A 26554-nucleotide genomic window follows, 5' to 3' on the forward strand; every position below is an offset into this window, starting at 1 on the left:
TTTAAAGTAAAATGAAAAATAATGTAAAAATAGTTAGATTAAAAAAGAAAAACTACAGATGCGTATATTTTTATTAAGTGAAAGTCTTACAGCATAACTGCAGCAATTACGACTCTTATTTCCTCTTCGTCTTCATGAAGACAAAATAAAATAACACCAACAAATTCTTCATGAACAAAACAAAAAGTCACACACAGCTTTTCTTTCTTTTGCAGATTAATTTATACATTTAAAGTTTATATTTTCACACAGAAACAACGGAATAGAAGAAGACGAACACGATTGGGACACCAGGGGGCGCCAAAGGGTCACTTCATACTTAAAACTCAACATCAGGACTGTATCTTATTAAACAAGGTAAAATTAAATCATGTCATCATAACGAGTGACTTTTCTCACAAAGCATTAATTACCAACATGAATAATATTTAGTTGGTTTTTTCACAGCAGGTTTTATGTTCCCTACAAACAACTTATATTTCTGACAAAATGTAAACGATACAGTTTATTTATGTTTTTTTTTTTTCCACATGATTTATTCTGGAAAGATGTTGCCTTGGAAACGTAGCTCACGATAATTACATTAAGCTCATTTAAAAAAATGATCAAATGTAATTTCCAACAAAACATCTGGATGATTGTTTCCCATTAGTTGTCCAATTAGCTCCCTTCTCAGAAAGAGTGGGCGGGACCAGGTGACCATCCGTGTCCGCCCACTCGACCGTGGCCAGAAGGCTGGATGACGTTCTCACTGCCGATTGGTCCATGGAGGGTAGCACATGGAGAGTGGGAGGGGCTTATTTCAGAGCATCCGACGGTCCACAGACACGGATACTGGCTGGAAACACACATACACACACACACACACACCCCCACACACACACACACACACACACACACACACACACACACACCTGCGTTTCACCTAAGCTCAGGTCTGAGAGGTCAGGGTGTGGGCAGGGCCTCACCTGGAGCTGTGAGGATGGGGAGGAGCCTGTGAGGACGGAGCGCTGCTGGTCATCGACAGTGAGGAGGAGGAGGGAGAGAAGGAGGAGGAAGATGAGGCAGGACGAGGAGAAGCAGCGCTCCAACCTTCATGAAGAACCGGAACACCGTCAGAGATCAGGTTCACTGGAAAACACAGCAGGCGGAAAAACATTTACATCCTGATCCTGGTTCCACTCAGAAACTGATCCTGGTTCAGTCATTCCTCAGCTCTACACATAACTTCAAATTTGATAAATTATGTTTACCAAAAAAGTCTGTAAAATGTAAGTAAAACTTTCACCACAAATTAACTGTTAGTTGTTGAGAAAAATAAGATTTTTTAAATATTTGTAAAATCAAAAGTCAAACTAAATATTAAATAAATTATGAAATGTTTTCATAGGTGTAACCTGAGGAGTGTGGGCGGTGCGGCAAGTAGGCCGCGGGGTAAGGTGTGTGTCTCCCTGGGTAACCGGGGGGCTTGTAACCATGGTGATGGTGATGATGGGATGCCAGCGGCAGGCTGCTGGAGTAGGGGAAGGCTCCTCCCCCTCCTGCTGGGCACAGCGGCCAACCTGAGACCGACATCAGAAACTGATCAATCTGTTCAAGATGGAAATAATCAATAATCTGTAAAGACTAGAGAACGAATGAAACGATCTGAATGAACCTCAAGTTTACAGAAGAAGAAAAACATCAAAATGACATTAAGATATTATTGATCTGCAGAATCAAGTTATTAGAAAATTAGATGAGAGAAAAAATGGAAATGCAGAAATATGTTACAATAAAACATGTATTTATTAATATTATTAAAATAATATGATTGTAATATGTAATAATAAGTTGTATATAATATACTGTAATTGCATAAAATATATATTACATTGTTATATTTTATTATATGTTGCAGGACAAAAACAGCTTTTAATATTATTATAATAATAGTACAAAATATAACTATATTTTGTAAAATAAATGTTACTTATCAGTATGAGAATGTTTATAATATAATTAAACAATATTCCTTTATTATTAGTAGTAGTATTATACTAGCATGTAGCATAACATACAATAATATTACTGTAATATATATATTATATATTTTAGTATGCAATATATATTTTATAATTACATGAAATATATACAGTATGAGATCTTTTTTATAGAAGTAAGCATATTATTATGATCTGTTTTAATATTCATTATTTTGAAAACATTTTACTAATTAAAACAGAAGCAGAAATGATTACTTTCTCTAAAAGCTCTATTTTTTCCCAATATAGAAGCAACAATCATAAAGTATCAGTTCAGATGGTTTCACACTGAAATAATTATGAAAATTAAATTCATTATCAATAATATTGGTTATTGATCATTTTCTGTCCTTTAATAAATATTAATGTCATCAAAGTAATGATATTGGTCTTATTTAGCTAATTGAACATTATCTCATCGATTTATTTCTGATCAAAAATCAATGACGACTCACAGGGCTGGATCCCGACCCGGCTCTCCGCAGCGTCCTGGAGAACCCGTCCTGCTGGGTTCCTAAGGAGGATGAATCAGGCGTCAGTTATCGGTGTCACTTGTCGCCGTGGCGATGATGAAGATGACGATGAGGCTCTAATCACCTGGGCTCTGATAACCAGGTGAGAAACACTGAGCCGTTTAGCAGCCGCCTGGGATTTACTACAGACCCAACCGCCACGGAAATTATAAAAATTATAAACTTCTCTTTTATTCTTAGATTTCTCATCCAGCAAATTTTAATTATAATTAAAAAAATAATTTCTGGAATATTTTCACAGAAAAACTTTAGATTGGGATCATTTTAATTTCATTTGTAGAGAAACATTTTCAAAATTTTTTTATATTTCACAAAACATAAAAACTCTGCTGTGTAAATAGGAAGTTGTTCCCTGCTGTGCCTCACCTCTCCTTGGCGTCCAGGAAAGCTTTAGCAAACGGATTGTATTTGATCTTCAGAGCCGTGATCTGAGCAGAGGGAGCAGAAATCACATCAGTACTTAGATAAACATCAGTTTAAACAGCAGAAATGGTAAAACCAATAATGGTTTAAGCATCAGAAATTACAGTATTACGGTATTAAAATCAGTTTAACCAGTAAAAAATGAGGACCACCCAGGTGAAAAAAAAGTATACTTTAGTATACTAAATTTGAACATTCTTTAGTATACTTTTATCGATGTACTTAAACTGTACTATTTTGGAACAACTAATTTTGTGCTTTGTATACTTTAGTAGTATTTAAATAGTATTAAATTACAACTAAAAGTATATTTTAGTATACTATATGTACATTTTTGGAACAGCTTTAAGTGTACTTAGAGTGTACTTAAAGTATACTTTTTAAATATATTTCAGAGCTTTATCATTATATTTTGATATAATTATTATATTTTGAGTGTAATAATTCTGTCTCAGAATTATATTAAAAATATATATTTAATATACTTCAAATATATTTTAAATATACTATTAATATATTTGTAATGTGTTTAAAATAACACTTAATTTTTATTTTTGATTTCCTGCTATTGATAATAAACTACAATTTTAATTACTCGTGAAAGTCTTTATTCCTACGTACCTATTTTGTACTTGACATGCATAACTCCCCTGCAGTACTTACATTGTTTTAAGCTACAATTACATGGAAAGATTAATTACACAAGCTGCCCAAGGTAATTCAAATATTTTGTTTTATTACCGACATTTTAAAATTGTCCAATTTTACTCACAACTTTATGAACTTTACATAAATTATCAGTTTACACATCAAAAGTGAAAACATGAACATGAAAATTTAAGTGTGACAATAAAACATGAAAGTGAAGATCAACCACAGAACAATCCCGTTCACTGCACCTTACAGAATCCAACAAAAAAGAACAATAGAGCAATTAAACAGAGAAAGCATTTGTATTTAAAGAGAACAGAAAAATGGCAAATAAAAAAATAACACAATTTTAAGACGTTGTGGACTCGCCATGTATACGACATCATCAGAACTGATGATGATTGGGACCGGATGCCTGGGGTGGAAAAACATTTCTGGGTGTCTTCTTTGCCTGTTTATGTTAGAAGTAGAAAAAAAAATAGTCAGCAATGTCATAGAATCAGTTGATGTTGGCATTAACTATGAAGCTGTTTTAAGTGTGGACTTAAGGAGAAAAACTACCTTAAAATCTTTCCATCCATGATCTGAACACACTGATCCTTGCAGAGTGGTGAGGGGGGCTGGTGGTGCCCATCTCCAGCAGCCATCAGATGAGAGGCAGGGTTCACCCTGGACAGGTCACCAGTCCATCACAGGGCCCTGAAAGACAACAACAAATAATAAAAAAAAGAAAGATAAATGTTAGATTAACAAGAAGAGAAAAATTATGTCCAGTTATTTTTAAATCAAATCATGTTTATTAAGCACTTGGTGTTGGTAACACAGCAGTTTTTGTTGTTGAAAATGTAGCTGTAGCTCCTCATTGAAAAAACAAACTTACATCATGAAGACGATGTGAAGGTTCATCCTCAGAGCTGGTTGGTGATCTGGTGGAGTCAGAGCCTCTTCTGAGACAGAAAGTCTTTAAACCTAACACCTGATTTCTCTTCCTTCCTCTTTCATCTTCATTTGCTTAGTTAGACTGCAAACATATGTTGAAGATAAAATCATTGATTAACAAGTTAGAACAACAACCTCACAATATCAAAGTCTCTTTGTCTTATGGAGCTTAATTAAAACCAGGTTAGATTATGAATTAAAGTATAAGTCGCAACAAACAACATCCATGCAGTTATAACATGAAGCTGAATGATTGCCATAGTAATAATCATACAAGTCACAATAAAATTGATAAAATAATTATTTAAGAAACCAACAGAAGTTATATATCTTTACTGCACTATTTATAATTAAATGAAGATAATTAATAAGCAAACGTACCACCAGCTAGCAACACTTAGCAGCCTTCATCCCTCCAGGCTCCTTTTGTGACACACATTTAATTTCCATCGGTTGTTGTCCCGTTGTGTTGTCGTCTAACTCGGACTAGGACGTCACCAGCTTGAATTTACCTAAATTAGTAATTATTGTCAAGGCCTACTCTACTTTTAAGACATTATTATGCGAGTAAAAATGGCGAATTTGAACAGCGTCCCTTCGATCAATTTTTTTCTTCTCTTTGCGGCGTTTTTTTAAATAAATGAAAATGTGCAATACCGCCATCATCTGGTCTGGAATATGAACTGGAGCTAATGCCGTTGATTATAAAGTTTTACGTCTCACATCTGAAAATTGATTGGATACTTTCTTAAAAATTACATCATGATTATCATTTTTTTATTGTATGCAATTTTAATAAATGGTAAAAGATTATTAAGGCACTTAAAAATTCATACGTATTCATTCATATTTTGTTCACTTAAAGTAGACTTTTATTTAATATATTAAAAGTGTATTTTGGTACAATTATGTTTAAGTGTATTTAAAGTTCTAATTTCGAAATTGGTACAAGTGTATTTCTTAGTATACTTCAGATATACTTATAGGTAGTACACTTAATATTTAGTATACTTAAAGTCCACTTTCACAAATTTAAGTATGTTTGAAGTATACTTTTTTTTCACCTGGGCAGTGAGGACCAGCATGGCGGCGTACCTCCTCGTTCTGGTAGGCGGTGACGGCGATGAACTGCGTTTCCCTGAAGGAGACGTTGGACACCAGGCGGTGGCGGGAACCAACGCAGACGATGTGCAGCTGCGGCTCGTACTTATGGAGGGAGTTCAGCATGATCTGGAACAAACACACAGGTTCACCTGAAGACACCAGTCACCTGGTGGCCATCGGAGGCATCACAGCACCTTGACAAGGCGCATCGTTTGGACCCAACCAGTCTCTGGTCTGGTCTGGAAGCTGTGCTCAGTGTCTGAAGTTTTTGTTTTCACATGTATGGTAAACTGAGTCAAACCAACCAAAGCCTTTGAACAACCTGTTCCCCTTCTCACCTGTGGGGGCGCTGCACCAAGAGCTACTGACGATAACGACACAAAAACCTCTGAAGACACTGAGCGCAACTTTAGTCTTTACAAAATCTAAACAAAAATGGAGTTTGGAGGATTTCTGCTTTGCCTTTGGTAAACACCATGTATTTACCCAGAATGCCTTGCACTAAAATTCACTTCCTGATTTTGGAGCAAACTTTGGTCCGCTTGGCATTGGAACCGAACCAGAGTTCACTTCAACCAAACTGGGACTGAGGTTTGTAGGTGGACGTGTTCGAATTCACACTTCCATAAATGAACCGGACTAGGAAAACAAACTGGAGTTGGACTAAAGTGAACTGAACAGGACTGGTGGAAATGTACGCTGTTATACCTACAGTCTGTCATAAAGATGTTGTTTCTTCTTGTTTCTTTAAACAATTTATGAAAATCCTAAAGAAATCAGACTTTGACAGGCAAGAAGTCTCTACTGAAGGTTTGTGTTGTTCTCGGACCTTGAAGGCCGTTTCTCTGTAGAACCCGTGGAAAGACGTCCAGAAGTCCAGCGGACCTCCTGATCGGTACCACTGTAGACAGGAAGGTCAACAGATTTGGACCGGTTCTGGTACACTTTCCTGCCAGTCTGTGTCCAGCTGCAGCTGTGTGATAGTATTATTCTCTTTGTCAACATGACAGAAGTTCCTGAACTCGTCTGACAAGCGGGCAGAACTTTGTACTTGTGGGTCCATTAGAAGCAGGAAGCCGGAGTTTAGAGTCAGGCTGCGTTTAGCAGAGTTCGTGGACAGGAGCCATCTTTGTGTTTTGGCCCCGGCTCTCTTTTTTCCATCTGTTTTCTCTCGTATTCAACTCCCCGTCACCCCCCTGACTAACGAGGCCCAATTAACCAATCCGAGTCGTCCGGGCCAGCGCACAAAAACAAACTGTTTTCTATTCAGATTGAGAGGCTGGCTTCAGATGTGACCCCGGCGCTGAGTGTGTGTGGGCTCCGTTTGAATATAGTTTACCTCGTCCATCTGAAGCATGATGGCTAAATTAATTTCCCAGTAAAAAACATAATTACCATAATGTACAAATAAGCTGAGCAATTATTTCATTATGGCCGAGCTCTCTGCTCCAGCGCTGCATTACGGCCCGGTGTGTGCGTGTCATGTTTGGACTGGATAATGGGGTAAATATAAACAACATTACTGCCAATTTTGTCCTGCAGAGACTCGGTGTGTGCGTGGAGGCCGCGGCGAGCGCTCAACAGCTCTCCACAGGAAGTGCATTAAACTGCTGCCGGCCAATTAAGAGCTGTTTATCCCGTTCCCGTGGTTACGAGGGGTTGAACAGGTGAAGTGAAAGAGGAGAGGGACTGAAGTGGCTCATTAGAGGCGGTGGTCTCTCGCCCACTCCAGGATAATACAGCGAGAGCACAGAGAAGCTAATGGACAGAAGAAGAGAGGCGAAGAACAAAGAAGAGGAGAAGAAGAGGAGCAGATGAAGAGCAGAGAAGGAAAGAAGTCAGAGAGGAAGAAAAGTCAACTAAGATCCACCGAAACAACGAGGAGAAACAAAAACAGCAGAAGCAAGTTAAAAATTAACTGAATTAAATAATAATACAAAATAAAATCAATACAGGAAATAAAAAAAATACAAATTCTAAAAATAAAACTTGAAAATCTATTAACCAACTACTACGATCCAAAATAATAAATAAAACTTGAACGAGACAAATTATGGATAAAAAAGATTTAATTAGGTGAGAAAATACGGAAAAAAAAAAAAATTTTGTTTTGAATAAGATAAAAATTTAATAGAAAAAAATTAATTATGCAAAAGTAAAGTAATAAATCTGCAAATACAAGGAATAGATAAAAAATGAAATAGTATATATATATATATATATATATATATATATATATATATATATATATATATATATATATATACATATATTGTTATTAAACTTTTTTTTAAACAAATAAAATCCACATTTCTTTCACAAGAGAAAGGACACAAGAAAAAAAATAAAAATAAATAAATAAATAAGAATTATATACACTGTAAAAAAAATTCTGTTGTTTTTACAAAAAAAATCTGGCAGCTGTGGTTGCCAGAATAATTCTGTAGAAAACACAGTGAACATGTAAACTGTTTTACTGACCAAACAGTAATTATAACAGTGTTAAATTGTGAAATAAACAGATTATCCCATAGTTTTGCACAAATTTTAACTGTGATTTGAAAAGGTTTATTTTGGTAATAAAACAGTTTTATCAAGTAATTTTAACCAACTTTTTCTGATGAATTATCATAATAATGCTGTTATTTTACACTTTTTTCCCCAGTAAGATTTACTCAGTTTTTGTTTGTTGTACAAAAAAAACTTCATTTAGTCCTACTGATAAATTACCTTTAAATAACGGATTAGAACTGTTAAAATGTCAATTTAAAACATTGTATTAATACTTTCTGAAAAACTGAAATTTGCTTTAATTTTTACTTTTTACTAAGAATTATATATTTAAATATCTATAAGCATGAAATTTCAACAAACATTTCTCACTTAAAGGAAACTTTAAAACACAAGGAAGCCCAATATAAATTGTATCTATGATAACCTTAAAAAAATAAACATACACTTGCATGCCTTTGAAATATTTATTTTCAATGAAGTTCTCATTTGTCTTTTCTGAACATCATGAAGCACATGCACCTGCTGAATACATATAAATTTCTTCAACGTTTTTAACTTTATCAGAAACAGTATGAGAGCCAACTTTCACCCCCTTTTTTTTGGAGGGGGGGCTTGAAGATTATAACATACAATAAATTTCTATTTCCAGTATACATTTTAATAATAATGTTTGTTTGCTTCAAAAGTTTTCCTTTTTTAGAAGCAATTCTATTTTCAAATATCTATAAATAATCAAATTTCAACAAACATTTACCAGTTAAATGCAAATTTAAAACACAAGGAAGCCCAATATAAACTGTATCTATAATGATAATTCAATATATTTTTTTAGAAACAAATAAACATTTTAATTGAAAACATATTTTCAATGAAATTCTCATTTGCCCTTTCTGACATGGAACAAAATTCAGCCACTGAACAAATATAAATATGTCTTTTCTACTTTCTTAACTTCAGAAGACACTGTGTGAGATGCAACATACATTTAGAAATCTATTCAGCTCTGTTAAGATTAAACACTGTCTTGATAACTCACTGACTTTATTCCTTTCTCAAACATCACGCCACTCATGATCCGCAAGTTCCCGGATCAAGGTGAGGACACGGGGGTTCACACGCAGTCTGGGTTTACGGGTTTCTTCCACCTTACTGCCCATGTCTGGGTTGATTGAGAAGAAACACCTTAAGATAAAGAGGACAAACAGAAAACTACATCAAAATGTGCTTCACAAAGACATAAACATTTTATTCAAGATATAAAAGTTGTCAAAAGTCAAATTTAACTGCCTACAATTTAAAAAAAACAAACAAAAAAACAAGAACTCATACCTCTGCAGAAACTCCAGTGTAGACGCCAGCCCCGATGGATAATGTATGTTAAAACAATAATAGCTCCCAAACATCATGCAGAGGGCAGAAATAAAACAGGAGATGTTGTTGTTTCCAATCTGTTGATCCACACTCAGCATGAATCGTTTGGCATGGAAGCAGGATTGACCTAAGGAGAAAGAACAAATACATTTAGACTCCTGATACAACAAAACAATGACATTTATATGAAAAATAACAAATTAAGTAAAAAGTACGAAAAATAATATTAGTATAGTAAAAGCTTAAAAAATAATTGGAAAAAAAAAAAAACTATTAAAGAAAATGTCAGATGGACAAAAGTGCAAAGAAAGGGGACAAGACAACAAAAAAGACAACAGGTCAAAGAAACTGGAAAAACAAAAATGAACTCACCACACACAATGATAGTGGGAGTCAAGGAGACATTCTCCATCTGTACTTCTTCAGCTAGGCATGTGTCCTCCACACAGAAGAACACTGCTTCTTCATTTTCATTGAAGTAGCAGAGAAGTAAGAGCATCAACTCTTTAACACTCTAATGCCTGCATCAGTTCTTCTGAGAACTTTTCCCATGGTATCTCAAAGGTGTCCACCCAGTCTGCTGCACATGTCTGGTTGCTGCTGTAGGAGTTTGATGACACACTTAGCGGGGACAAAGACTGCTGTGATGGAGGAGTATCTCGTGATGCATTACTTGAGGACCTGCTGGTTTCAGGGGTCCTGCCTTCAAAAACACAAAACAAAAAATAAGTTATCAGAACTGAATATGAATATCAGTGTTTAATGGTTGATTTTCTAGAATTTTACTTACATCTGAATTTCCAAGCAGCAAGTGCCTTTCTGGCTTGAATTGGTCTTAATGCTGACAGCAAGTCTTTCTCAACAATGAACTGGAAGTCATCATACGTTTCTACTCCAATTGACTGTAAAGTCTCCTCGAGAATGTCTTTTGAAGCCTCTGCAAGATCGGGCAACACTTCATTGATAGCACTACGTAAAAATGTTTGCTCAGCCATTTCTGGAATAAAATCAGACAAAATAATGGTAAAAACACAAGATCACCGTAATATAACATGTATTCAACTATGTACAAATTAAAGAGAGTCATACTTAGTGTCAAACAAAATATCGTGCCCGATTCACACTTTTTATTCATGTACATCCTTAAATTTTTAGTCAAACTTCTCTCCCGGTATCTTGTCACCAATAATTACTGGCAACAATCTCAGCAAGTTCCAGTTTTGAACAGCTTGACCTGAAAGCCTGATTGCCTCAGAGTTGACAGGGCATGGCATTGTGAGAGCATCTGATCCTTTGTACTTGAATTGCTTGATTCTACGGTTGAACTGGGAATATGTAAACCATTTCTTTGTTTTAACGAAATATTTCAAGTATAGTGCAAGATCATAGGATACGACACCCTCAAATAAGTCATGGCCTAAGCAAGGTGGAAGACCAGGTTGGCAAACATGAAAAGACTTTAGTGAGTTGAAGTCAGAGTTTACCTTGACACCTTTGATGTCTTGAATGCTTCCAGTCTCTCGATGATGGACTGCCAAATTGTAAGCTTCAGGGGTTCGCTGTGGACCACAAGCATTTGGATCATTAAGAAAGTCTTTTCTTGTGATTTCACAGTACCTACAAAAGTACTGAGAAGTACTAAAGTTTTCAGTAAACCCACCAATGCTGTGTTATGTTATGTTTATCTTATGTTTACGGGACATATGAGCTGTGAATGATGATTTGACGCTGAAAACTTTTTTGCAGGCTTTTACTGGACATGCTACCGGCCGCCCCTCCATTATATGCTCCTTTAAATGAGCAACGACTTCTTTCACAGTTTGGCTTTGGTGCCCACACAATGAAATGGTGCATTTCAATTTAGCAGCAATGACTTTGGCTAATTCGGGTTGTGAAGCCACGTTGTGAACTCGGTAAAAATGAGTTTTAAACGCTGCATATGTACAAAATGTCCGCTTACATTCTGTGCCGAGGCATTTGAATACACAACTGGGCTCGTTTCTGTGCACTCTACAATGCAACACATAGCCCCTCAATGATTCTAGTGTTTTACAGCAAAATGTACATATAATCATGTTTAAACAATTTCAACCTACCCAACAAGTTACACGTGTTGCAGGTGTAGCAAAAAATGATTCTACTGCATATTGTTCCAAGAAGCAATATGACGCCTTAAAAACAAAATGTAATCTCCCCAGAAACACAAATTACCGTTACGTTTGAAGAAAACAAAGCTTAACTTACATTTGCTGAAAGCTGACGAGGTCCAAACAGCGCTCTTTTCTTTGTCAAGGTTTGAGCACAATTCAGCTTCTTCTGAGATGAGAACCGTTGTACGAACTTGTTCAAAACAGCTTTCAGGCGCCAGGTAAGCGAACCAATCAGAGAGCAGAACAGACCGGAAGTTGAGCACAAAGCGGCGTTCTCTGTCTTTCTCGCAGTAGCCGAACTTTGAGCTTATAATGGCAACGGTGACGGTAAAAAATCCAGTGTTAGCAAAAATAATAAATAAAAATAAAATACATGTACCAATAAGCAAGTACATGACTTCCTTGTTGATTCAGATGTTTCCTCCACGTTAGACGTGAAATATGAAGAAATGATCCAATCAAAATTGACAGAGAATAAGTAAATGAATTAAAGAGGAAATGACAATCTAAAGAAGTGGGAAAATACAAGTGAATATAAATAGATAACTAGTGAACAAAATTGGAAGTAAACAATGCGGAATCATAATTACTTAATTCCACATTAATTTCCAAATCTATTAATTTATTCATTTATTTCATTGTCCATCCATCCGTCCATCTTCTACTTATCTGGAGTTGGGTCTCAGGGGCAACAGCTTAAACAGGGAAGCCCAAACTTACTTCTCCCTAGCAAAAAAATGGTAAGCTAGCTTCCAATTCATTTGGATTTAATCATCACAGAATGTAAATGTTAGTTTTACACTGCTGAAATGTTGTGAAGGATCCAACTTTTTTTATTAACAATACAAAATTTGTGTTTTCTACAACTAAATACAATATTATTTACAATTTCACATTTTAAAATTTACAATAATTTTCTGTTCTACGTTATACAACATTATACTGGTAAATGAACAAAATATAATTGTGTTTTTCTTTACAAAATTTTTCTGTCATGATTTCACAGATTTTTACTGTTGATTTTACGGACTTTTTTTACAGTGTATATATATATATATATATATATAAATGTCTATATAAAATCATGAAGAAGTACGGATGTTTTCTAGAATCTGGTGATTCAATTAAAATGTCTTTTTACCAGGCAGTAAAAAGAAAAAAGAATAAATAACAGATTAAAGTAAGATAAAATTTAGACAGGAAATAAAAATAATTAAAGATTAATAGAAAACAAATGAAAAAAATATATGAATATCAAATCAGAAAAAAAAAGAATAGATGAGACTAAAACCTGGACCTGCTCACCTGTCCACCTCCGTTGACCTTGTTGGTCAGTTTGACCCGGTTAAAGGTCACAGGCGCCTTCATCCAGTGGGCCCCAAAGTTGGGCGAGTCAGGGTGGATGTAGATACCCCCTTGACCTCTGACCTCGGCCCGGCTCTCGGCCCGGCCTGCCGCCACCCACTCCCCGTTTACGAACTTCCACCTGCAGCTGTCGGCCGGAACGAAGTCCAGCAGGAAGGAGTACATGGAGCTGGGGTCCAGACCCGACACGCTGACCTTCAGGACCGGGAACATCCGGCTGCTCACACACACACACACACACACACACACACACACACACACACACACACACACACACACACACACAGAACAGGGATTAATTAGAGCTGGGAGAGACCAGATCCATGAAGTTCTGGAGGGAACACAGAACTATAACGAGTTATGAAAGCTAATTAAAGCTAAGGAAACAATAAAAACTGAAACATTTTCATAAACTGAAATAAAAATAAAAACAGTAATTAATGGGGAAAAACTATAGCTAGTTTATAAAACCAAAACATTCAGAAATTACAGATAAAAATCTGTTGTTTTTGTGTTTATGAATTTATTTATTAACCTTTTGAATTGATGTGAAATAGATTATTTCTCACACAAACTGTTTACATCGACTGTGGGTAAATTATGGTGATCCGTAATCCTCCTGGCAGCGTTTACACTAAAGACGGTCAACCACAAAGTTTTGAGAAAACACCGGAGTTAGTTTGTTGTTCAACAATAATTAAATACAGTTTTGAAAATTGTATCATCTATTGATCATTTATCACCCATTTATCGATGTAAATATAATCATAATACTTTGACCTTTTTGTAATCTACACCTAGAAATTAACCTAAGTTTGAAAAACAACTCAACAATATTTATCTAGAACTAATAAAAAACTCTCTGATTTAAGAAAACAAAAAGTCTCAGCTAATTAAAACTGAACTACAATAAAAATCCAGAACCAGATGTGGAAAGTCCAGATGTTCTCCAGCACCAGAACAGAACCAGGATGGATGGATGATTATGGATAGCTAATAAATAAGTCTGTCGCAATAATCAATAAATAGATTAAAACAAGCTCTATAATTGTTATTTTTCTACCAAAACTGGATGATAAAATCTTCACTGTGGTGTTTTTGTCTCAACTAAACTTTTTTTGTTTTATTTGTTGTTTTGTTTATTTATTTTGAACATTTAAAATATTCTCCCGTTCCAGTGTTTATTAGAATTTAAAGATTATCAATCTGTGAGGATGAGTTCTTCATAAAAATGATCTCAAAACAACAACATTATCGTTTATCACAATAACTTCTGGGACTATTTATGACAGGCCCAGTAATAAACTAAATCAACTTTCTGCTCTCTGACTAGAACCCCCTGATGTAAAAACTTTGATCTGCTGCAGCTGAGTAATAATCAGGATAAAATAAATAATCGCGGCTCTCCAGCAGTGAGAGCGGCTGAAGTGGCGTCCTGCAGGTGTAAATGGAGTGTTGCCCCCCGCAGGGCGCGCCCGGTCAGCACGCCTCTGCACTAAATAAATAAATAACTCAACAGACTAAATAAATCGCACTGAGGCGACGGAGGCAGCTGCTATCGAGACTAATGAATAACCCCGATTATCAGCACAGACTGGAGGCTTCAGCAGCAGAAAACCCAAAATAACTCAACAACATGAAACGTTTAGGATCACGTTTTGTTTTAAAGAAACAGTAAAATCTGTTTTACTTTGTTTTCATCAGCCCTGCAAGTCAAGAAGGATTTTATTTAAGAAACCTTCTGACAGAAGCTGCTTCATCTGGTCAGGCACAGCCTGATTAAGGTCAAAGGTCAACTAATCTATATGCTCTCAAACACAAGCAGCTCAGTTAAACTGGTCTGAATATAAAAACTGGAACGGATGGTACGTCTCAGAGGTCAATTGTAGGGTCAACACACGTCAGAGGAAACAATAACTGATGAATCTATGTACATTCTGCATGTTGTACCTCAAAAGTATGAAAAATAATAATAATAAAAAAGTCTAAAAAACCTTTACAACCTACAAAATGTCTTCTGAAACATCGGTACATCCTGTAGACATCAGAAAGTCTGAAAGTCTTCTCAGTCCCTCTGTAATAACCTCCAGTCCTCAGCAGTGACTTCCTGACATAAACACCCAGGAAACCTAAATGGTCTCACAAGAAATGCCCAAAAAGTTTGCAAAGCCCTCTTTGTCGTTTGCCCGTCACCAAGTGTGCCTGAAATGTCCCAGAGTTAACAAAGGGTTAAACACCCGAGAAGCGGGAAAAGTTTGTCCAAATAACTTTGAGTAGAGAAGTTAAGACTCCTCAACCCATCAGACGAGCCTCTCCTACCAGAGCCAGCTGCCGTTACCATCTGTTCTTGGTGACAATCATTTCCAAAACGTCTCAGGGTAACTCAGGAATAAAGTGGTGAAAAAAGAGATCAGAAGAGACAGAACCTGTTTGAGACCTGAAAGCCTTCTTGATAACTTTGGGAAGGTGTTTGCCACTCTGGCAGCAGTACTACCAATAAATGCTATCAGGACTTCCAGACACCCAAGCAGTGAGACTCTAGATCCATCTATTGTGACAGAACAACATCCCATAAGATCTTATGGTCACCTTCTTCCTGAAGACCTTTGACGGTCTTCAGGAAGAAGAAACGGTTTTGCTGAACACAGGAAGTCAGGAGTCCTCTACCAGAGTCCTAGAGTTACCGTCCGTTCTTGGTGACGATCATCTCGTTGGTGATGAGCTGGAACTTCCTCCACAGCTCGGCGTCCTCCAGCGTCACCTTCAGCTCCCTCTCCGTCGGGTCGCCCTTTTCCCGGCCGGCCTGCAGCTCGCTCTCCACGGCACTCAGCAGCCGGGACATGCAGCGCTCGGCGGACGCGATGGCGCACGCCGACCCCAAGGAGCCACGACCTACTGAAGACACCGAACCGGACTCTCCATCCTCCTGTAAGCCCTCCACCTTCATCTGCAGACCCAAACACTGAGTTACCAAAGTATAATTTCATAAAACAGGTCTGAAAATAAAGACATTCAGGTACTGAGAACCTTCTACACATTTTTATTTACTGTTGGTTCTAATTCTGAACTCAGGAAACTTCAGTCATTACTTTTCTACTGATGTCTAATTACAGGCTGATGGCTGCAGGTTATTGAAGCTCCTAACCGATCAGAAATTACTGAGACGTCTGTAAAATAAAAGCCACAGAAGCCGAATACCCTGGAGGATAATAGCAGCGCCGTAATTGCTCAGCAGGTCTGCATACGTCCAGCAGCAAACAAAATGGTTTGTGAAGAGATACTCAGCCATTTGTGCTTTAATGTCTTAATGTCTTGGACTAAAAGGTCAATTAGCAGTTCTACCTCCAACATTTACCGTCTAATTAAGAGTCTTAAAGGTGAAAGTCTACAGAGTGACACCCTAAAGCCAAAAGTAATCACCCCCTCTGCCTAATAACAGGTTGTTAATCCAATCAGCTGTTCATGATTCCTGGTAACAACTCTTTAACTCACAGCGGAGGAACTTTGGCCCCTTCTCTAAATCAACTGAATTCAGGATCTTAAAGGGGCAGCATCAGGTAAAATATAATTTTTTTTATTTCTCAACATGTTATAGTGTTATTCCCTGTATTGAGAAATCATTTAATCTCCATTGCAACCATTCAACAGTTAAAAACGTCTGCGTGGACCTAGCCCCGCCTTTGAGGTGCAGCTCCTCCCCACTCCTTCAGACTAGCCAGCAGCAATTAGCAAACAGCTGGAGCTCATTGTAGGAAGTTGTTGCTTAGAGCAACGCTGGTAAAAACTTTAATAGTTGTGATGACTTCCTGAAGGCAGAGCTTCAGGAAGAGCAGGGTCCTTAAAGAGACAGAGGCCCAATTTCAAGGCTCTAAATTACAAAATCAAATTTCTTCAAAGTCATATTTAATAAATATTAAATTTTTATGTCAATCGAAGGTAACTTAGTTACTTGATTGTACTAGAAAATGTATGGTAAATACTAGGGGTGTAGTGATACAATAATTTCACGATACGATACGATATACAGGATTCTGGTCACGATACGATATGTATCACAATATTTGTTGAGCGATACAATTCGATACAATTCAGTGCATTTTTACGATTTTCTGAAAGATTTTAGAAAGACAGTGATTTTAGTGACATTTTGTGTTCCATAGCCTTGAATTTACTTAACTGAAAACTGATTAAAAGCACCAACTACACAATACTTGACTCTGATTGGACAGTCTAACAGTCTGCAGCTGGACAAAATGAATCAAAGATGCAGTGAGAGAATTAGTTTGTCATTTAATTCATGTGGATTTGACATAAAACTCAAAAGTTTAAACGGTAATCCAGGAGCAGAGTGGAGAGATTATCAGCCTCTGTAGACTCTCAATATGCAAATAATTGCGTGTTTGTTCTTTTGGACACTGTGGCAAATGCAGTCTTTTGGACTATGGGGAAAAAGGCTTTTCTACCTTGGCTGTTAGCCGTGGCTGTAAGCTGTTTACTACTAGCTGCTAAAGTTGTGGCTCCGCCTCACCCCGTAGTGATCGACTCCCTGCAGCTACGCAGCGCCGCTATTCCCCTGCTTGGATCTCTGAGTAGCTGCCTCTCAGACTGCCAGGATCTCATCTTCTCTCAGTCTCTGATACTCTTTGTCTGTTGCTAATAAGAATGATCGATCAGCCATTGTTATCATGGAAATCCTCACTGCGGATTCCGGCTGGAGGTTTTTCCTCGTCTTCCTGCTCAACCCATGTTCATTCTTCAGGTAATCCTTTATATACAGAACAGAAACAGCTAAGCTAAAAACTAATTACGAAGTGAATGCTACCAGTCGAAATTTGCATTAATTTCGCGATCTCACTTCTTTTGCAGCTGCTCCGTTCGCGCCGCTACTCCTTCCGCTTCTCTTTCACGGTTACTTGCGCAACTTTACTTCGTTTCACAGCAACAAAATACAGCCCATCGTTATTTATTGAAGATTTTACATTTCCAAAAACACAGGAATCAAATGTTTCGTTTTGTACGTTTGGAAGCTCATTCCCTCTCACATAATCGGAAAAGCCGGGGAATGGCGGCGCTTTTGAAATTTCTCTGACATTCGGAAAAATATGGTTTACTAATTTTAGCATAACTCCGGTTATACTTGACCTATTAACACAATTTAAAAACTGGTGTGTAGTTTATAATATGCACTTTAAGCTTAAGTTGAAAGTGAGACTAAGGGAGGCGGAGTCTTGCTGCTACGCCGTAACAAACTAGACCTTAAAAAGAGCTATAAGGCTATGGACACCTGTGGTTTAACGGATCGATACTCGCGGATGAAAAATCGATTCTTTCCGAGGGCGGAAAATATCGATATATATCGCCAAATAATTTATTTATACAGCCCTAGTAAATACATATTAGTGCCCCTTTAAAACCAGACTTTGACTAGGCCACTCTAAAATGCAGAGGTGGCCTTGTTTCTGTTCTTTTTGATCACCGTTCTCCTGCAGAACCCAACTGTTCTTCAGACCTGGACCTCCTCAGTGACCAGGTCTTAAAGCAGCAAAGCAGCCCACAGCCTGACACTGCCACCACCGTGCCTGCCTGATGTTCTACTTCTGAAATGATATGTTGGTTCTGCAGCAGGTCCAATAGAACTCGTCTCATCAGTACACAGAACATTTTCATCAGGTTGATTTTTTCCTCCCAATAAATATTTTTTCCAGTTTTGTTTCCTCTGATTTATCATCAGTTTGATGATCTGAAACATGTAAAAAGTGAAACTGGAGGAAATCAGTTCAGGTAAAAACCTGACAGCTGTTAAATTATTCCTGTTGGTTCCGGATCGGTGCAGAAATCTTGACCGGTTCTGGTCCAAACTCTGCCTTTTATCTGAGTATTAATAATAATGAGCTGAAGGTGAAACGCAGACAGCATAAAGATTAAACAGCTGAGAATTTTCAGTTTATTTAACTGATTTAATGAAAAATAGCTTTTTTGAAAATTACAATTTTTGAACTGAAACCAAAAAGATGCTCAAATAAAAACATTTAAATTCTGATTTTAAAATTTGCTGCTTCAGTCATAGAAACTGAACAAATCTGAAGTTGGTCTGATTTTAATTTATTTCCACTTTTTGAATGAATCTTAAATATTTTCCCACAGTTTTATAAAAACATTTTCATTCATCTTAACTAAATTCAGGAGTTTGTTTAGGTTTCATTAATTAAAATAAATCTGTCTTTCCAGAAATACATTTTATTGTGAGCAACAAAATCTTATTTTCTGCTTCGTCAAATAATTACATTATGGTTTAAGATAATGACGAAATAACATTGATTTAATAAAATCTTTACTTCGATATTTATATTTTAATTTGTGTTTTTTAAATGTGGACAAAAAGCCTCTAATTTAGACAAGAATTTAAATGTATTTAAATTATTTCAAATATTAATACCCAGAAAATTAATTATAACACAACATAACTTTTATTATCAGTTTTGTCTAAATAAAATAAAACAAAGTCTACAACACAAAAATGATCAAAATAATCTAAAAATGTCTAAAGAATAATAACAAATGTCAATAAAAAAATGTATGGAGTATATATATTAAAGTATTTAAATTATGTAAATGTAAAATATGTTCAGGAAATTAAATTCAACACATTTTACAGATTTTACTTCATTTTTGTGGATTTAAATAACATCCGAGAAAAAAGCTAATTCATTCCTTTAAATCATATTTTCCTTCATAAGGCAAATTCTGTGTTTAATTAACGAGCAGAAAGCTCATTAAATGCGTCTGACTGGAGTGTTTTCACGGCAGCGTCGCGTCGCTGCAGCTGCTCTGTTATTAAACTAAATGTAGAAAACAAAAAAAATCTGATTTCAAAGGAAAAACTGTGACAAACACGTCATTAAATGATTTATTTTATATAAATTTACATCAAAAACTCCAGAATAAAGAGATAATTTCCGTTTTTATTTGGTGAAAAAGATCAAATGTTTCTTTCAGTAAAGATGTTAAATTAATTAAAATGTCTTATTTTAATACATTTAATGAATTTAAAAACATTCAAATGTGTAAAACTAAGGAAGAAAATTATTTTTAACTTTTTTAATTTGCATATTTATCCTCATGAATTTAATAAAAACACATTTTCATCCTAGAACTAGAACAGATAGAAATAATAGATGAAACTGACCTGAGAGGTTCTGATCCAAAGTGTTGAACACAACAAAGTACCGATGAAGGTCTGACAGGAGCCGGCTGCACACGGGTCTGTTCGCTCCACCCAACACACACCGCCTCACTTCAGCACACACACACAGACACACACACGCACACACACACACACACACACACACACACACACACACACACACACACACACACACACACACACACACACACACACACACACACACAGCGCTCAGCTTTCACTGCCCTGAACGGCCCAAACACTCACAGAACCGCATGCAGAACCAGAACCAGAACAGCAACAATTAAAACATAAATCACATTTAGATGAAAAAATGTTTGATTTGGAAAAGAAGACATGAAACTGGACCAGGAAGGAAAACCAGAATCTATAACCTATAATCTAGTTTCAGACCTTAAAGAAGTCCGAACGCTGTTCGTATATCTGAGACAAAACCAGAACCCATCCACCTTCAGTAGGTTGAAATGGTTCTGAAGAGCTGTGGTCCAAACTATCAGAACCACCAGTCAGGCACAGATTGATCCGTAACTTATATGTTGAAGAAAATCAGAAAAATCTTGACCTGAACTCTTCAATCAAACAATTTTTTTCTTCTCCTCTGAGACTCTGATGGAAGAAGCTCTAGACGTTATAAAAGTTCAAACATTCGGACCGTTTCGCGCTCTTTGAGCCTCCAGGATCTCAACTAACTCAACCCAAACCAGAAGGGAACCAAAAACAGCAGAACCATCGATGGCTTCCCCACTAGAACCTCTGAGATCATCTACGGAGGATCTGAAGAACCTTCTCAACATCTGGATATTGGATTGTTGACCCAAACGGTGTGAAGCCTCAACCAGCCTGGTTTGGGTCAGACGGACCTTCTCCACCCTCCTGCATTAAAATAAGAGGACGGGTCACTGGTTCCAGAACTGGAACGCGTGGCTGGTGCCTTTTTCCATCCGTTTTAGGAATCAAACGTGTCACCAACAGAGAAGCAAGATGGTGGACGTCTTTGTACTCCCTTTGTCAGTTTGAAAGGCCCGAACCAGAACCGTGTCCTATGCCTGTTGAGAAACGACTGATTCCTGGAGTTTTAAATTTTACCCAATCTTTAACATTTGGCCTGACGTATGTAATGCAGCAGAAGTTTACCGGAAATTACCTACATTATAAATGACCATTTGATCCTATCCGAACAAGATGGCTGTTAATGTCCATTCAATATCTGGAGATGTGGCCAAAACGGACTGAACTTCCTCCGCCGCCATTGTCAAAACCACAGAAAAGCACGTCATCAGTCAGAACTTCTCTTTCTGTTCACTGATTGGTCCAGTAAAAAATAAATAAATCAACCGGAGACAAGCCAAGTCAAAGGGAGAAAGCAAGAAAGCAAAGGCCAGAAAATGGTGCATTGGGTGACGTCATGGTTGGCGCTAAAGAGTCCGGTACGCCACGGCACCCAACTGGAACCTCGTTCTTCCACTAGATATCGGTTCAGAATCACGTGAACCAAAGATCTCCAGATCAGATAGATATTCCAGTACCACAAAGATCTGACCTGAAGAGACAAAATATGGATTAATCAACTGAAACCTTGATGAAGCTTCAGTCGTCTCTGGATCTTCTCCCTCCTCCGGGTTTAAATGTCACCCAGCAGCGAAGAAGAAAAACACCATAAGCTGTTTAAAGCAGCATGTAATGGAGAATAGGTCAAATCCAAGTGGAGAACATCTGGAAGCGCACACATTGGACATCTGATCTGCGGTCGAGCTTTAATCAGCGGGCCGAGGTGGAGGGTGGAGATTACTGGCTTTAAGGACTTAGCAGGCATAAAGACGACTGGAAGCAGGCAGCCAGGTAAACACAAAGCTCAGGTAGAAAACATGACTGTCTCACACACTTTGGCTCAAAAATACATTTATTCAGATCTGACAGGAAATACAAAAAACAGGTGAAATGGTTCTGGAGAAACCATCTGGACCCAAAACCAGAAGGTTCAGAAACATGAATTCAAATCAGACAAACAAAAAGATGTTTTCATGAAAATAAAACCACCTTTCAGTTCCTCACCGGGACTGAAGGGGGCGCTAGCTGTTTCTGATAGAAAACAGCTATAGGGCCCCTAGCTGTTTTCTAGGGGTCCTAGAAAACAGCTAGGGGCCCTGTTTCTGTTTCTATCTGTTTCTGATAGAAACAGAAACAGCTAAGGCTGTTTCTGATAGAAACAGCTAAGGCTAACAGGAAGGAGGAGCTCTCAGTGAAATGCTCCAATTTAAATAATATGTGGAAATATTTCAAGAAAAATCCATTAAATGTTAAAGCAGGAAATATTTACAATAATTTCCATAAAGGAATCGATTAATAAAATAATTTGGATGAAATGCATCCGATGATAGTTAAAACTCCAACAGGAACGAAGGCACATTAGGGGATTTGTTCTCAGGCAAAATTAGCAACCGGGTCAGAAACCACAAAGAATCAGCTCCTCTGCAGCTGCATAGTAATAATAATAATAAAAATAATAATAATGAAATGTTTCATGCCTTCAAACTAAATTCAGTGTTAATAAAATTCATAATTATCACAGGAATTAAAGTTTGACCCAATAGAAACCTGCTTATATGGAACAACAACAGGACCAAATAAAAATCAAGACAAATTAAAATTATACAAATATAATCAATTCAATAAAATTCTGTTCATATTTCCATTTTCTTAACCTTTTATTATTTCTATTGTCTTTTTTCATGTTTTTGTTTTTTTGTTTATTTCACTTTTCTGACCTTTATGTTGTTCCATAAATAAAAACCTTTGTGAACTGTCCTTAGAAATTTGGGCAGATTTGACCATTCAGGACCAACTGAACTTGTTACAGTAACACAATAATAACAGGTTCACATCCAGACACTGAAGTTATGATTATAATACAAACTCTGAATAATTAGCAAATCTGAAATGTTTTCTGATCAGACGATTAAGTATTAAAAAACAGCTGAAGCTTCGTTCGTTAGGTGACTGAACGCAGGCAGATACCAAAAGATTTTCATCAGGTTTGTGTTTTTTTTTCATGAATCAATCAGGTTCTAATCAAATGTTGAAATGTTTAATTGTGTCAAAGGACAAGCTACTGATAAAAAAGCTGCAACAGCAGAAATGTGACCTAAATGCTTTAAAATGTAACACATTTATTTATTTTTTACAATGTAGAATTAGGGTCAGACTAAAAGAATTTAGTTTATCAAAATTATGAGAGTGAAGTGACATCATAATAGCATGAGAATAAAGTCATAATAGTACAAGAATAACGTCTTTTTTTATTGAAAAAAGATTTTTCTTGTAATTCTGCGACTTTCTTCTGTTAACGTTACATTTTTATTCTTATATTCTTGTAACTAATAAATCCTCTTAGTCTGGCCCTAAAACTCCACCGTAGTTTTAAATAAATTTTATTTTTTATTTTGATTTGATTCATATTTTTACTCAAACGGTTCTTTGGCTGTCCTGTAGTGTTTAATTTCTAAAAGCCTGAATGTGAAATGTGAAAACTAAAGCTGCTTTATTTGACGTTAAAATGGAAAATTAAATAAAAAGGTATTAATAAATAAAGACCCTGATTCCTGATTGGATACACACTCTGGCATCCTGCGTCCTGACTGGTGGCTCTACATGCAGAGGGAGAACAGCTTGGTGACAGCATCCCTGAAAGACAGCAGGTGAGACCTGGTGAGCTGGTTCAGGTGGGCCAAGGTGGGCCGAGCCTGAGGCCTCAGGTGTGAGCTTACCTGGCGAATGGGATGTAAGACAGGCCGTACCTGCAGCACAGACAGCAGAGGTCAGACAGGTGAGGCAGGAACCTGTGTGTGTGTGTGTTCAGGTGTGTGTTTTACCAGGTGAAGGCCAGAAACTGCAGCACACAGAACAGCAGCGCCAAGCCGTTGTTCTTCCACTGCAGAACCAGAACCACAGAGTTCTAATAACCAACAACAGAACCAGGATGTTTTCTCACAGAGTCCGATTCTCACCCAGAACGCAGCACACAGAGTCAGAACCAGGCAGACCTGCAGACACAAACATCAGGGTCAGAACCGGAACCAGAAGCTGGAACAGTTAAAACGAGTCAAAGGTTGGTTCTGACCAGCATGATGGTGGTGGCCAGGGCTCGGACCTTAGCACACATGTTCTTCAACTGCCGTAACGGACCAATAAGGAACATGGTGCTGAAACGACAGCCAATAGGAACAGTTTCACCACAAGGGGGCGACATTACAGCAACACACAGAACTGGCAGCCATCTTCTGTTGCTATGGCAACAAGAAAAAGTCTAAAACTATAATAGCGTAATAGTTGGAATGTACTTATATTGTTCCTAAGTTAGATAGGAACGAGGTGAGAGCTAGTTCTGAGCTTGTGACTGGTTTATTGTTGTCAGAGCAACTGCATACCAAAATGGCTGCCAGTTAAAAATTTCACATGAGAACTACACCCAGTTCCATCTGCACAGCTCCAGGACAGGTTCTGTTTCCATCAGAAACTAAAGGTTCTGCTCAGTTCTGGTTGGTACCTGGCCAGAGCGCAGAGGTTTCCTACGGTGTAGAGGACAGCAAACACAGGAAGTCCAAACCCTGGGATCCACAGCAGGCAGGTGGCCTGTTGGACACACAACATGTCCTCCATCAGGGACAGAGGACAGAACTCGGCTCACTGGAATATTAAATCTGTTAATGGTTATAAAGGGATAATATTTACTCACCAGTATGGAGCAGACGGCCCCCAGTATGAAGCAGATGAGGAAGCCCTTCATCCGGGTCCCCCAGGCCAGAGTGGACGCCTGATTGGCTCTCTGCAGGTGTGATGTAATTTATCATTAAACACCTTTAATGCAACTTATTAAAACAAACATTTTTCACACATTTTACCCTGTTAATAGTAAAATATTTAGATATTGACCAAATCTAGATCCAAAATCTTTGTCATGAACCTAATATTAATATTGGTCAAATTTAATTTGTACAGCTGTAATTTTATGAAGCTAAAACCCAGATTTAATTAATTCTTAGATTATGTATTTTCATATTTTTCCTCTTTGAGGCATTTGTAAATACAAACGCCTAAAAAAATACAGAAATTTGTTTTATTTTACATTTTACTGGTTGTAATATCTCTTTTACATTCATTCATTACTTTCATTTGTATAATTTATTGTACATATTTTGTATACATTTAAAAATTAGCAAAACAATATATATATATATATATATATTTGTAGCTTTCTTCCTTATATGGCACCAGAAGCTCAACTTACCTCGCAGCTTCTGATGATACAACTCCTTTTAACGTTCTGATATTTTTATGTTATTACATATACCAAATTATGTAATGAGATCGGGCTGCACAGTGGAGCAGTTGGTAGAGCTGTTGTCTTGCAGCAAGAAGGTTCTGGGTTCGATTCTCGAACCTCTCGAACCTTCTTTCTGCATGAAGTTTGCATGTTCTCCCTGTGCATGCGTGGGTTCCTTCCGGGTACTCCGGCTTCCTCCCACAGTCCAAAAACATGACTGTCAGGTTAAATTCTAAATTCTCCCTAGGTTTGTGTGTGTGTGCATGGTTGTTTGTCCTGTGTGTCTCTGTGTTGCCCTGCGACAGACTGGCGACCTGTCCAGGGTGACCCCCGCCTCTCGCCCGGAACGTTAGCTGGAGATGGGCATCAACACCCCTCCCGACCCCACTAAGGGACAAGGGTGGATGAATGAATGTAATGAGATCTTATTAATAATAAACTCGTAGATATCCTGTGAAAAACAGTTAAATTAAATGTAGTCCTGCAGCATCGTCATAAATGGGTCTGAGTAAACAATAAACCTAAATATTTTAAGGATTTAACATCCGAGTCTAGTTCTAACTCCAGTTTTAGCTTGAAGCCTGTTTCTCTATGGTTTTTAACTGGTTTTCTCCCAGTAAGCGGCTAACAGCACCTCCAGTATGCCGCTCCCATCCGAGCTGCCGCCGCCGCCGTCCTGTCCGCCCAGAACCTGCTTCAGTTTATCCATTAACCCGGTCTCCTTACAGAACCGCCGCAGAACGTCCAGAACCTCCCCAGCAGTCCGCGGATCGGTGGGTCCAGGTAGACCAGGTGAGCCGTCAAAGTTTCCGGCAGGAGGAACAGACTTTTACCTCAACAGGTGCAGCACTTCCGCCTGCAGTACCGCCTCTGGCCACAACGCGTCAGAGGGAGGCGCTGTTTCACCCCGAACATTTATATGAGGAAAATTTTGTTGTTTTTACTTAAATAAGACA

The 26554-nt window shown here is 37.5% G+C and overlaps 2 protein-coding genes and 2 long non-coding RNA genes across 7 annotated transcripts; all 4 read right to left on the reverse strand.

Moving 5' to 3' along the window:
* Positions 1-16: 16 nt before the first annotated feature.
* tbx19 (T-box transcription factor 19) lies at positions 17-20756 on the reverse strand. The gene is made up of 9 exons (XM_081613231.1): positions 20261-20756; positions 15759-16021; positions 13015-13291; positions 5666-5800; positions 2924-2985; positions 2480-2538; positions 1398-1562; positions 969-1131; positions 17-838 (listed from the first exon to the last, which is right to left on the reverse strand). The coding sequence occupies exons 2-9, from the start codon at positions 16019-16021 to the stop codon at positions 673-675; spliced, it is 1290 nt and encodes a 429-aa protein (XP_081469357.1). The 5' UTR covers positions 20261-20756; the 3' UTR covers positions 17-672.
* On the reverse strand, positions 3321-5370 carry LOC145554094 (uncharacterized). 2 transcript variants are annotated; one of them, XR_014090135.1, is made up of 4 exons: positions 4952-5370; positions 4512-4652; positions 4193-4330; positions 3321-4082 (listed from the first exon to the last, which is right to left on the reverse strand). It is a non-coding gene; the product is annotated as an uncharacterized LOC145554094 (long non-coding RNA). The 2 variants fall into 2 exon arrangements; XR_014090134.1 differs by having other exon boundaries at positions 3321-4330; positions 4952-5369.
* LOC145554088 (uncharacterized) lies at positions 8521-12757 on the reverse strand. Of its 3 annotated transcripts, none has more exons than XR_014090127.1 (5): positions 11804-12757; positions 11044-11118; positions 10350-10556; positions 9932-10262; positions 8521-9686 (listed from the first exon to the last, which is right to left on the reverse strand). It is a non-coding gene; the product is annotated as an uncharacterized LOC145554088 (long non-coding RNA). The 3 variants fall into 3 exon arrangements; XR_014090125.1 differs by having other exon boundaries at positions 8521-9370; positions 9518-9686; positions 11044-12757; XR_014090122.1 differs by having other exon boundaries at positions 11044-12757.
* A 2225-nt stretch (positions 20757-22981) lies between the features above and the next one.
* sft2d2b (SFT2 domain containing 2b) lies at positions 22982-26494 on the reverse strand. The gene is made up of 8 exons (XM_008436072.2): positions 26233-26494; positions 25011-25100; positions 24822-24907; positions 24396-24477; positions 24283-24318; positions 24148-24206; positions 24043-24072; positions 22982-23959 (listed from the first exon to the last, which is right to left on the reverse strand). The coding sequence occupies exons 1-8, from the start codon at positions 26305-26307 to the stop codon at positions 23923-23925; spliced, it is 495 nt and encodes a 164-aa protein (XP_008434294.1). The 5' UTR covers positions 26308-26494; the 3' UTR covers positions 22982-23922.
* Between the last annotated feature and the right edge of the window lie 60 nt (positions 26495-26554).

The sequence above is a fragment of the Poecilia reticulata genome, chromosome 2 (assembly GCF_904066995.2).
Source record: "Poecilia reticulata chromosome 2, P_reticulata-male-v2, whole genome shotgun sequence".
Lineage (NCBI taxonomy): Eukaryota > Metazoa > Chordata > Actinopteri > Cyprinodontiformes > Poeciliidae > Poecilia > Poecilia reticulata.

Excerpts from the sequence above, each read along its gene's own strand:
- tbx19 (XM_081613231.1), bottom strand. The coding sequence starts at position 16,021 with ATGAAGGTGGAGGGCTTACAGGAGGATGGAGAGTCCGGTTCGGTGTCT. Across the intron at positions 1,132-1,397 it reads GCACCGCCCACACTCCTCAG|TGAACCTGATCTCTGACGGT; the intron begins GTTACACCTATG and ends TGTGTTTTCCAG. Across the intron at positions 839-968 it reads CCCCATCCTCACAGCTCCAG|CCAGTATCCGTGTCTGTGGA; the intron begins GTGAGGCCCTGC and ends GTGTGTTTCCAG.
- sft2d2b (XM_008436072.2), bottom strand. The coding sequence starts at position 26,307 with ATGGATAAACTGAAGCAGGTTCTGGGCGGACAGGACGGCGGCGGCGGC. Across the intron at positions 24,908-25,010 it reads GGGCCGTCTGCTCCATACTG|GCCACCTGCCTGCTGTGGAT; the intron begins GTGAGTAAATAT and ends TGTGTCCAACAG. Across the intron at positions 24,073-24,147 it reads CAGTTTCTGGCCTTCACCTG|GTACGGCCTGTCTTACATCC; the intron begins GTAAAACACACA and ends TCTGTGCTGCAG.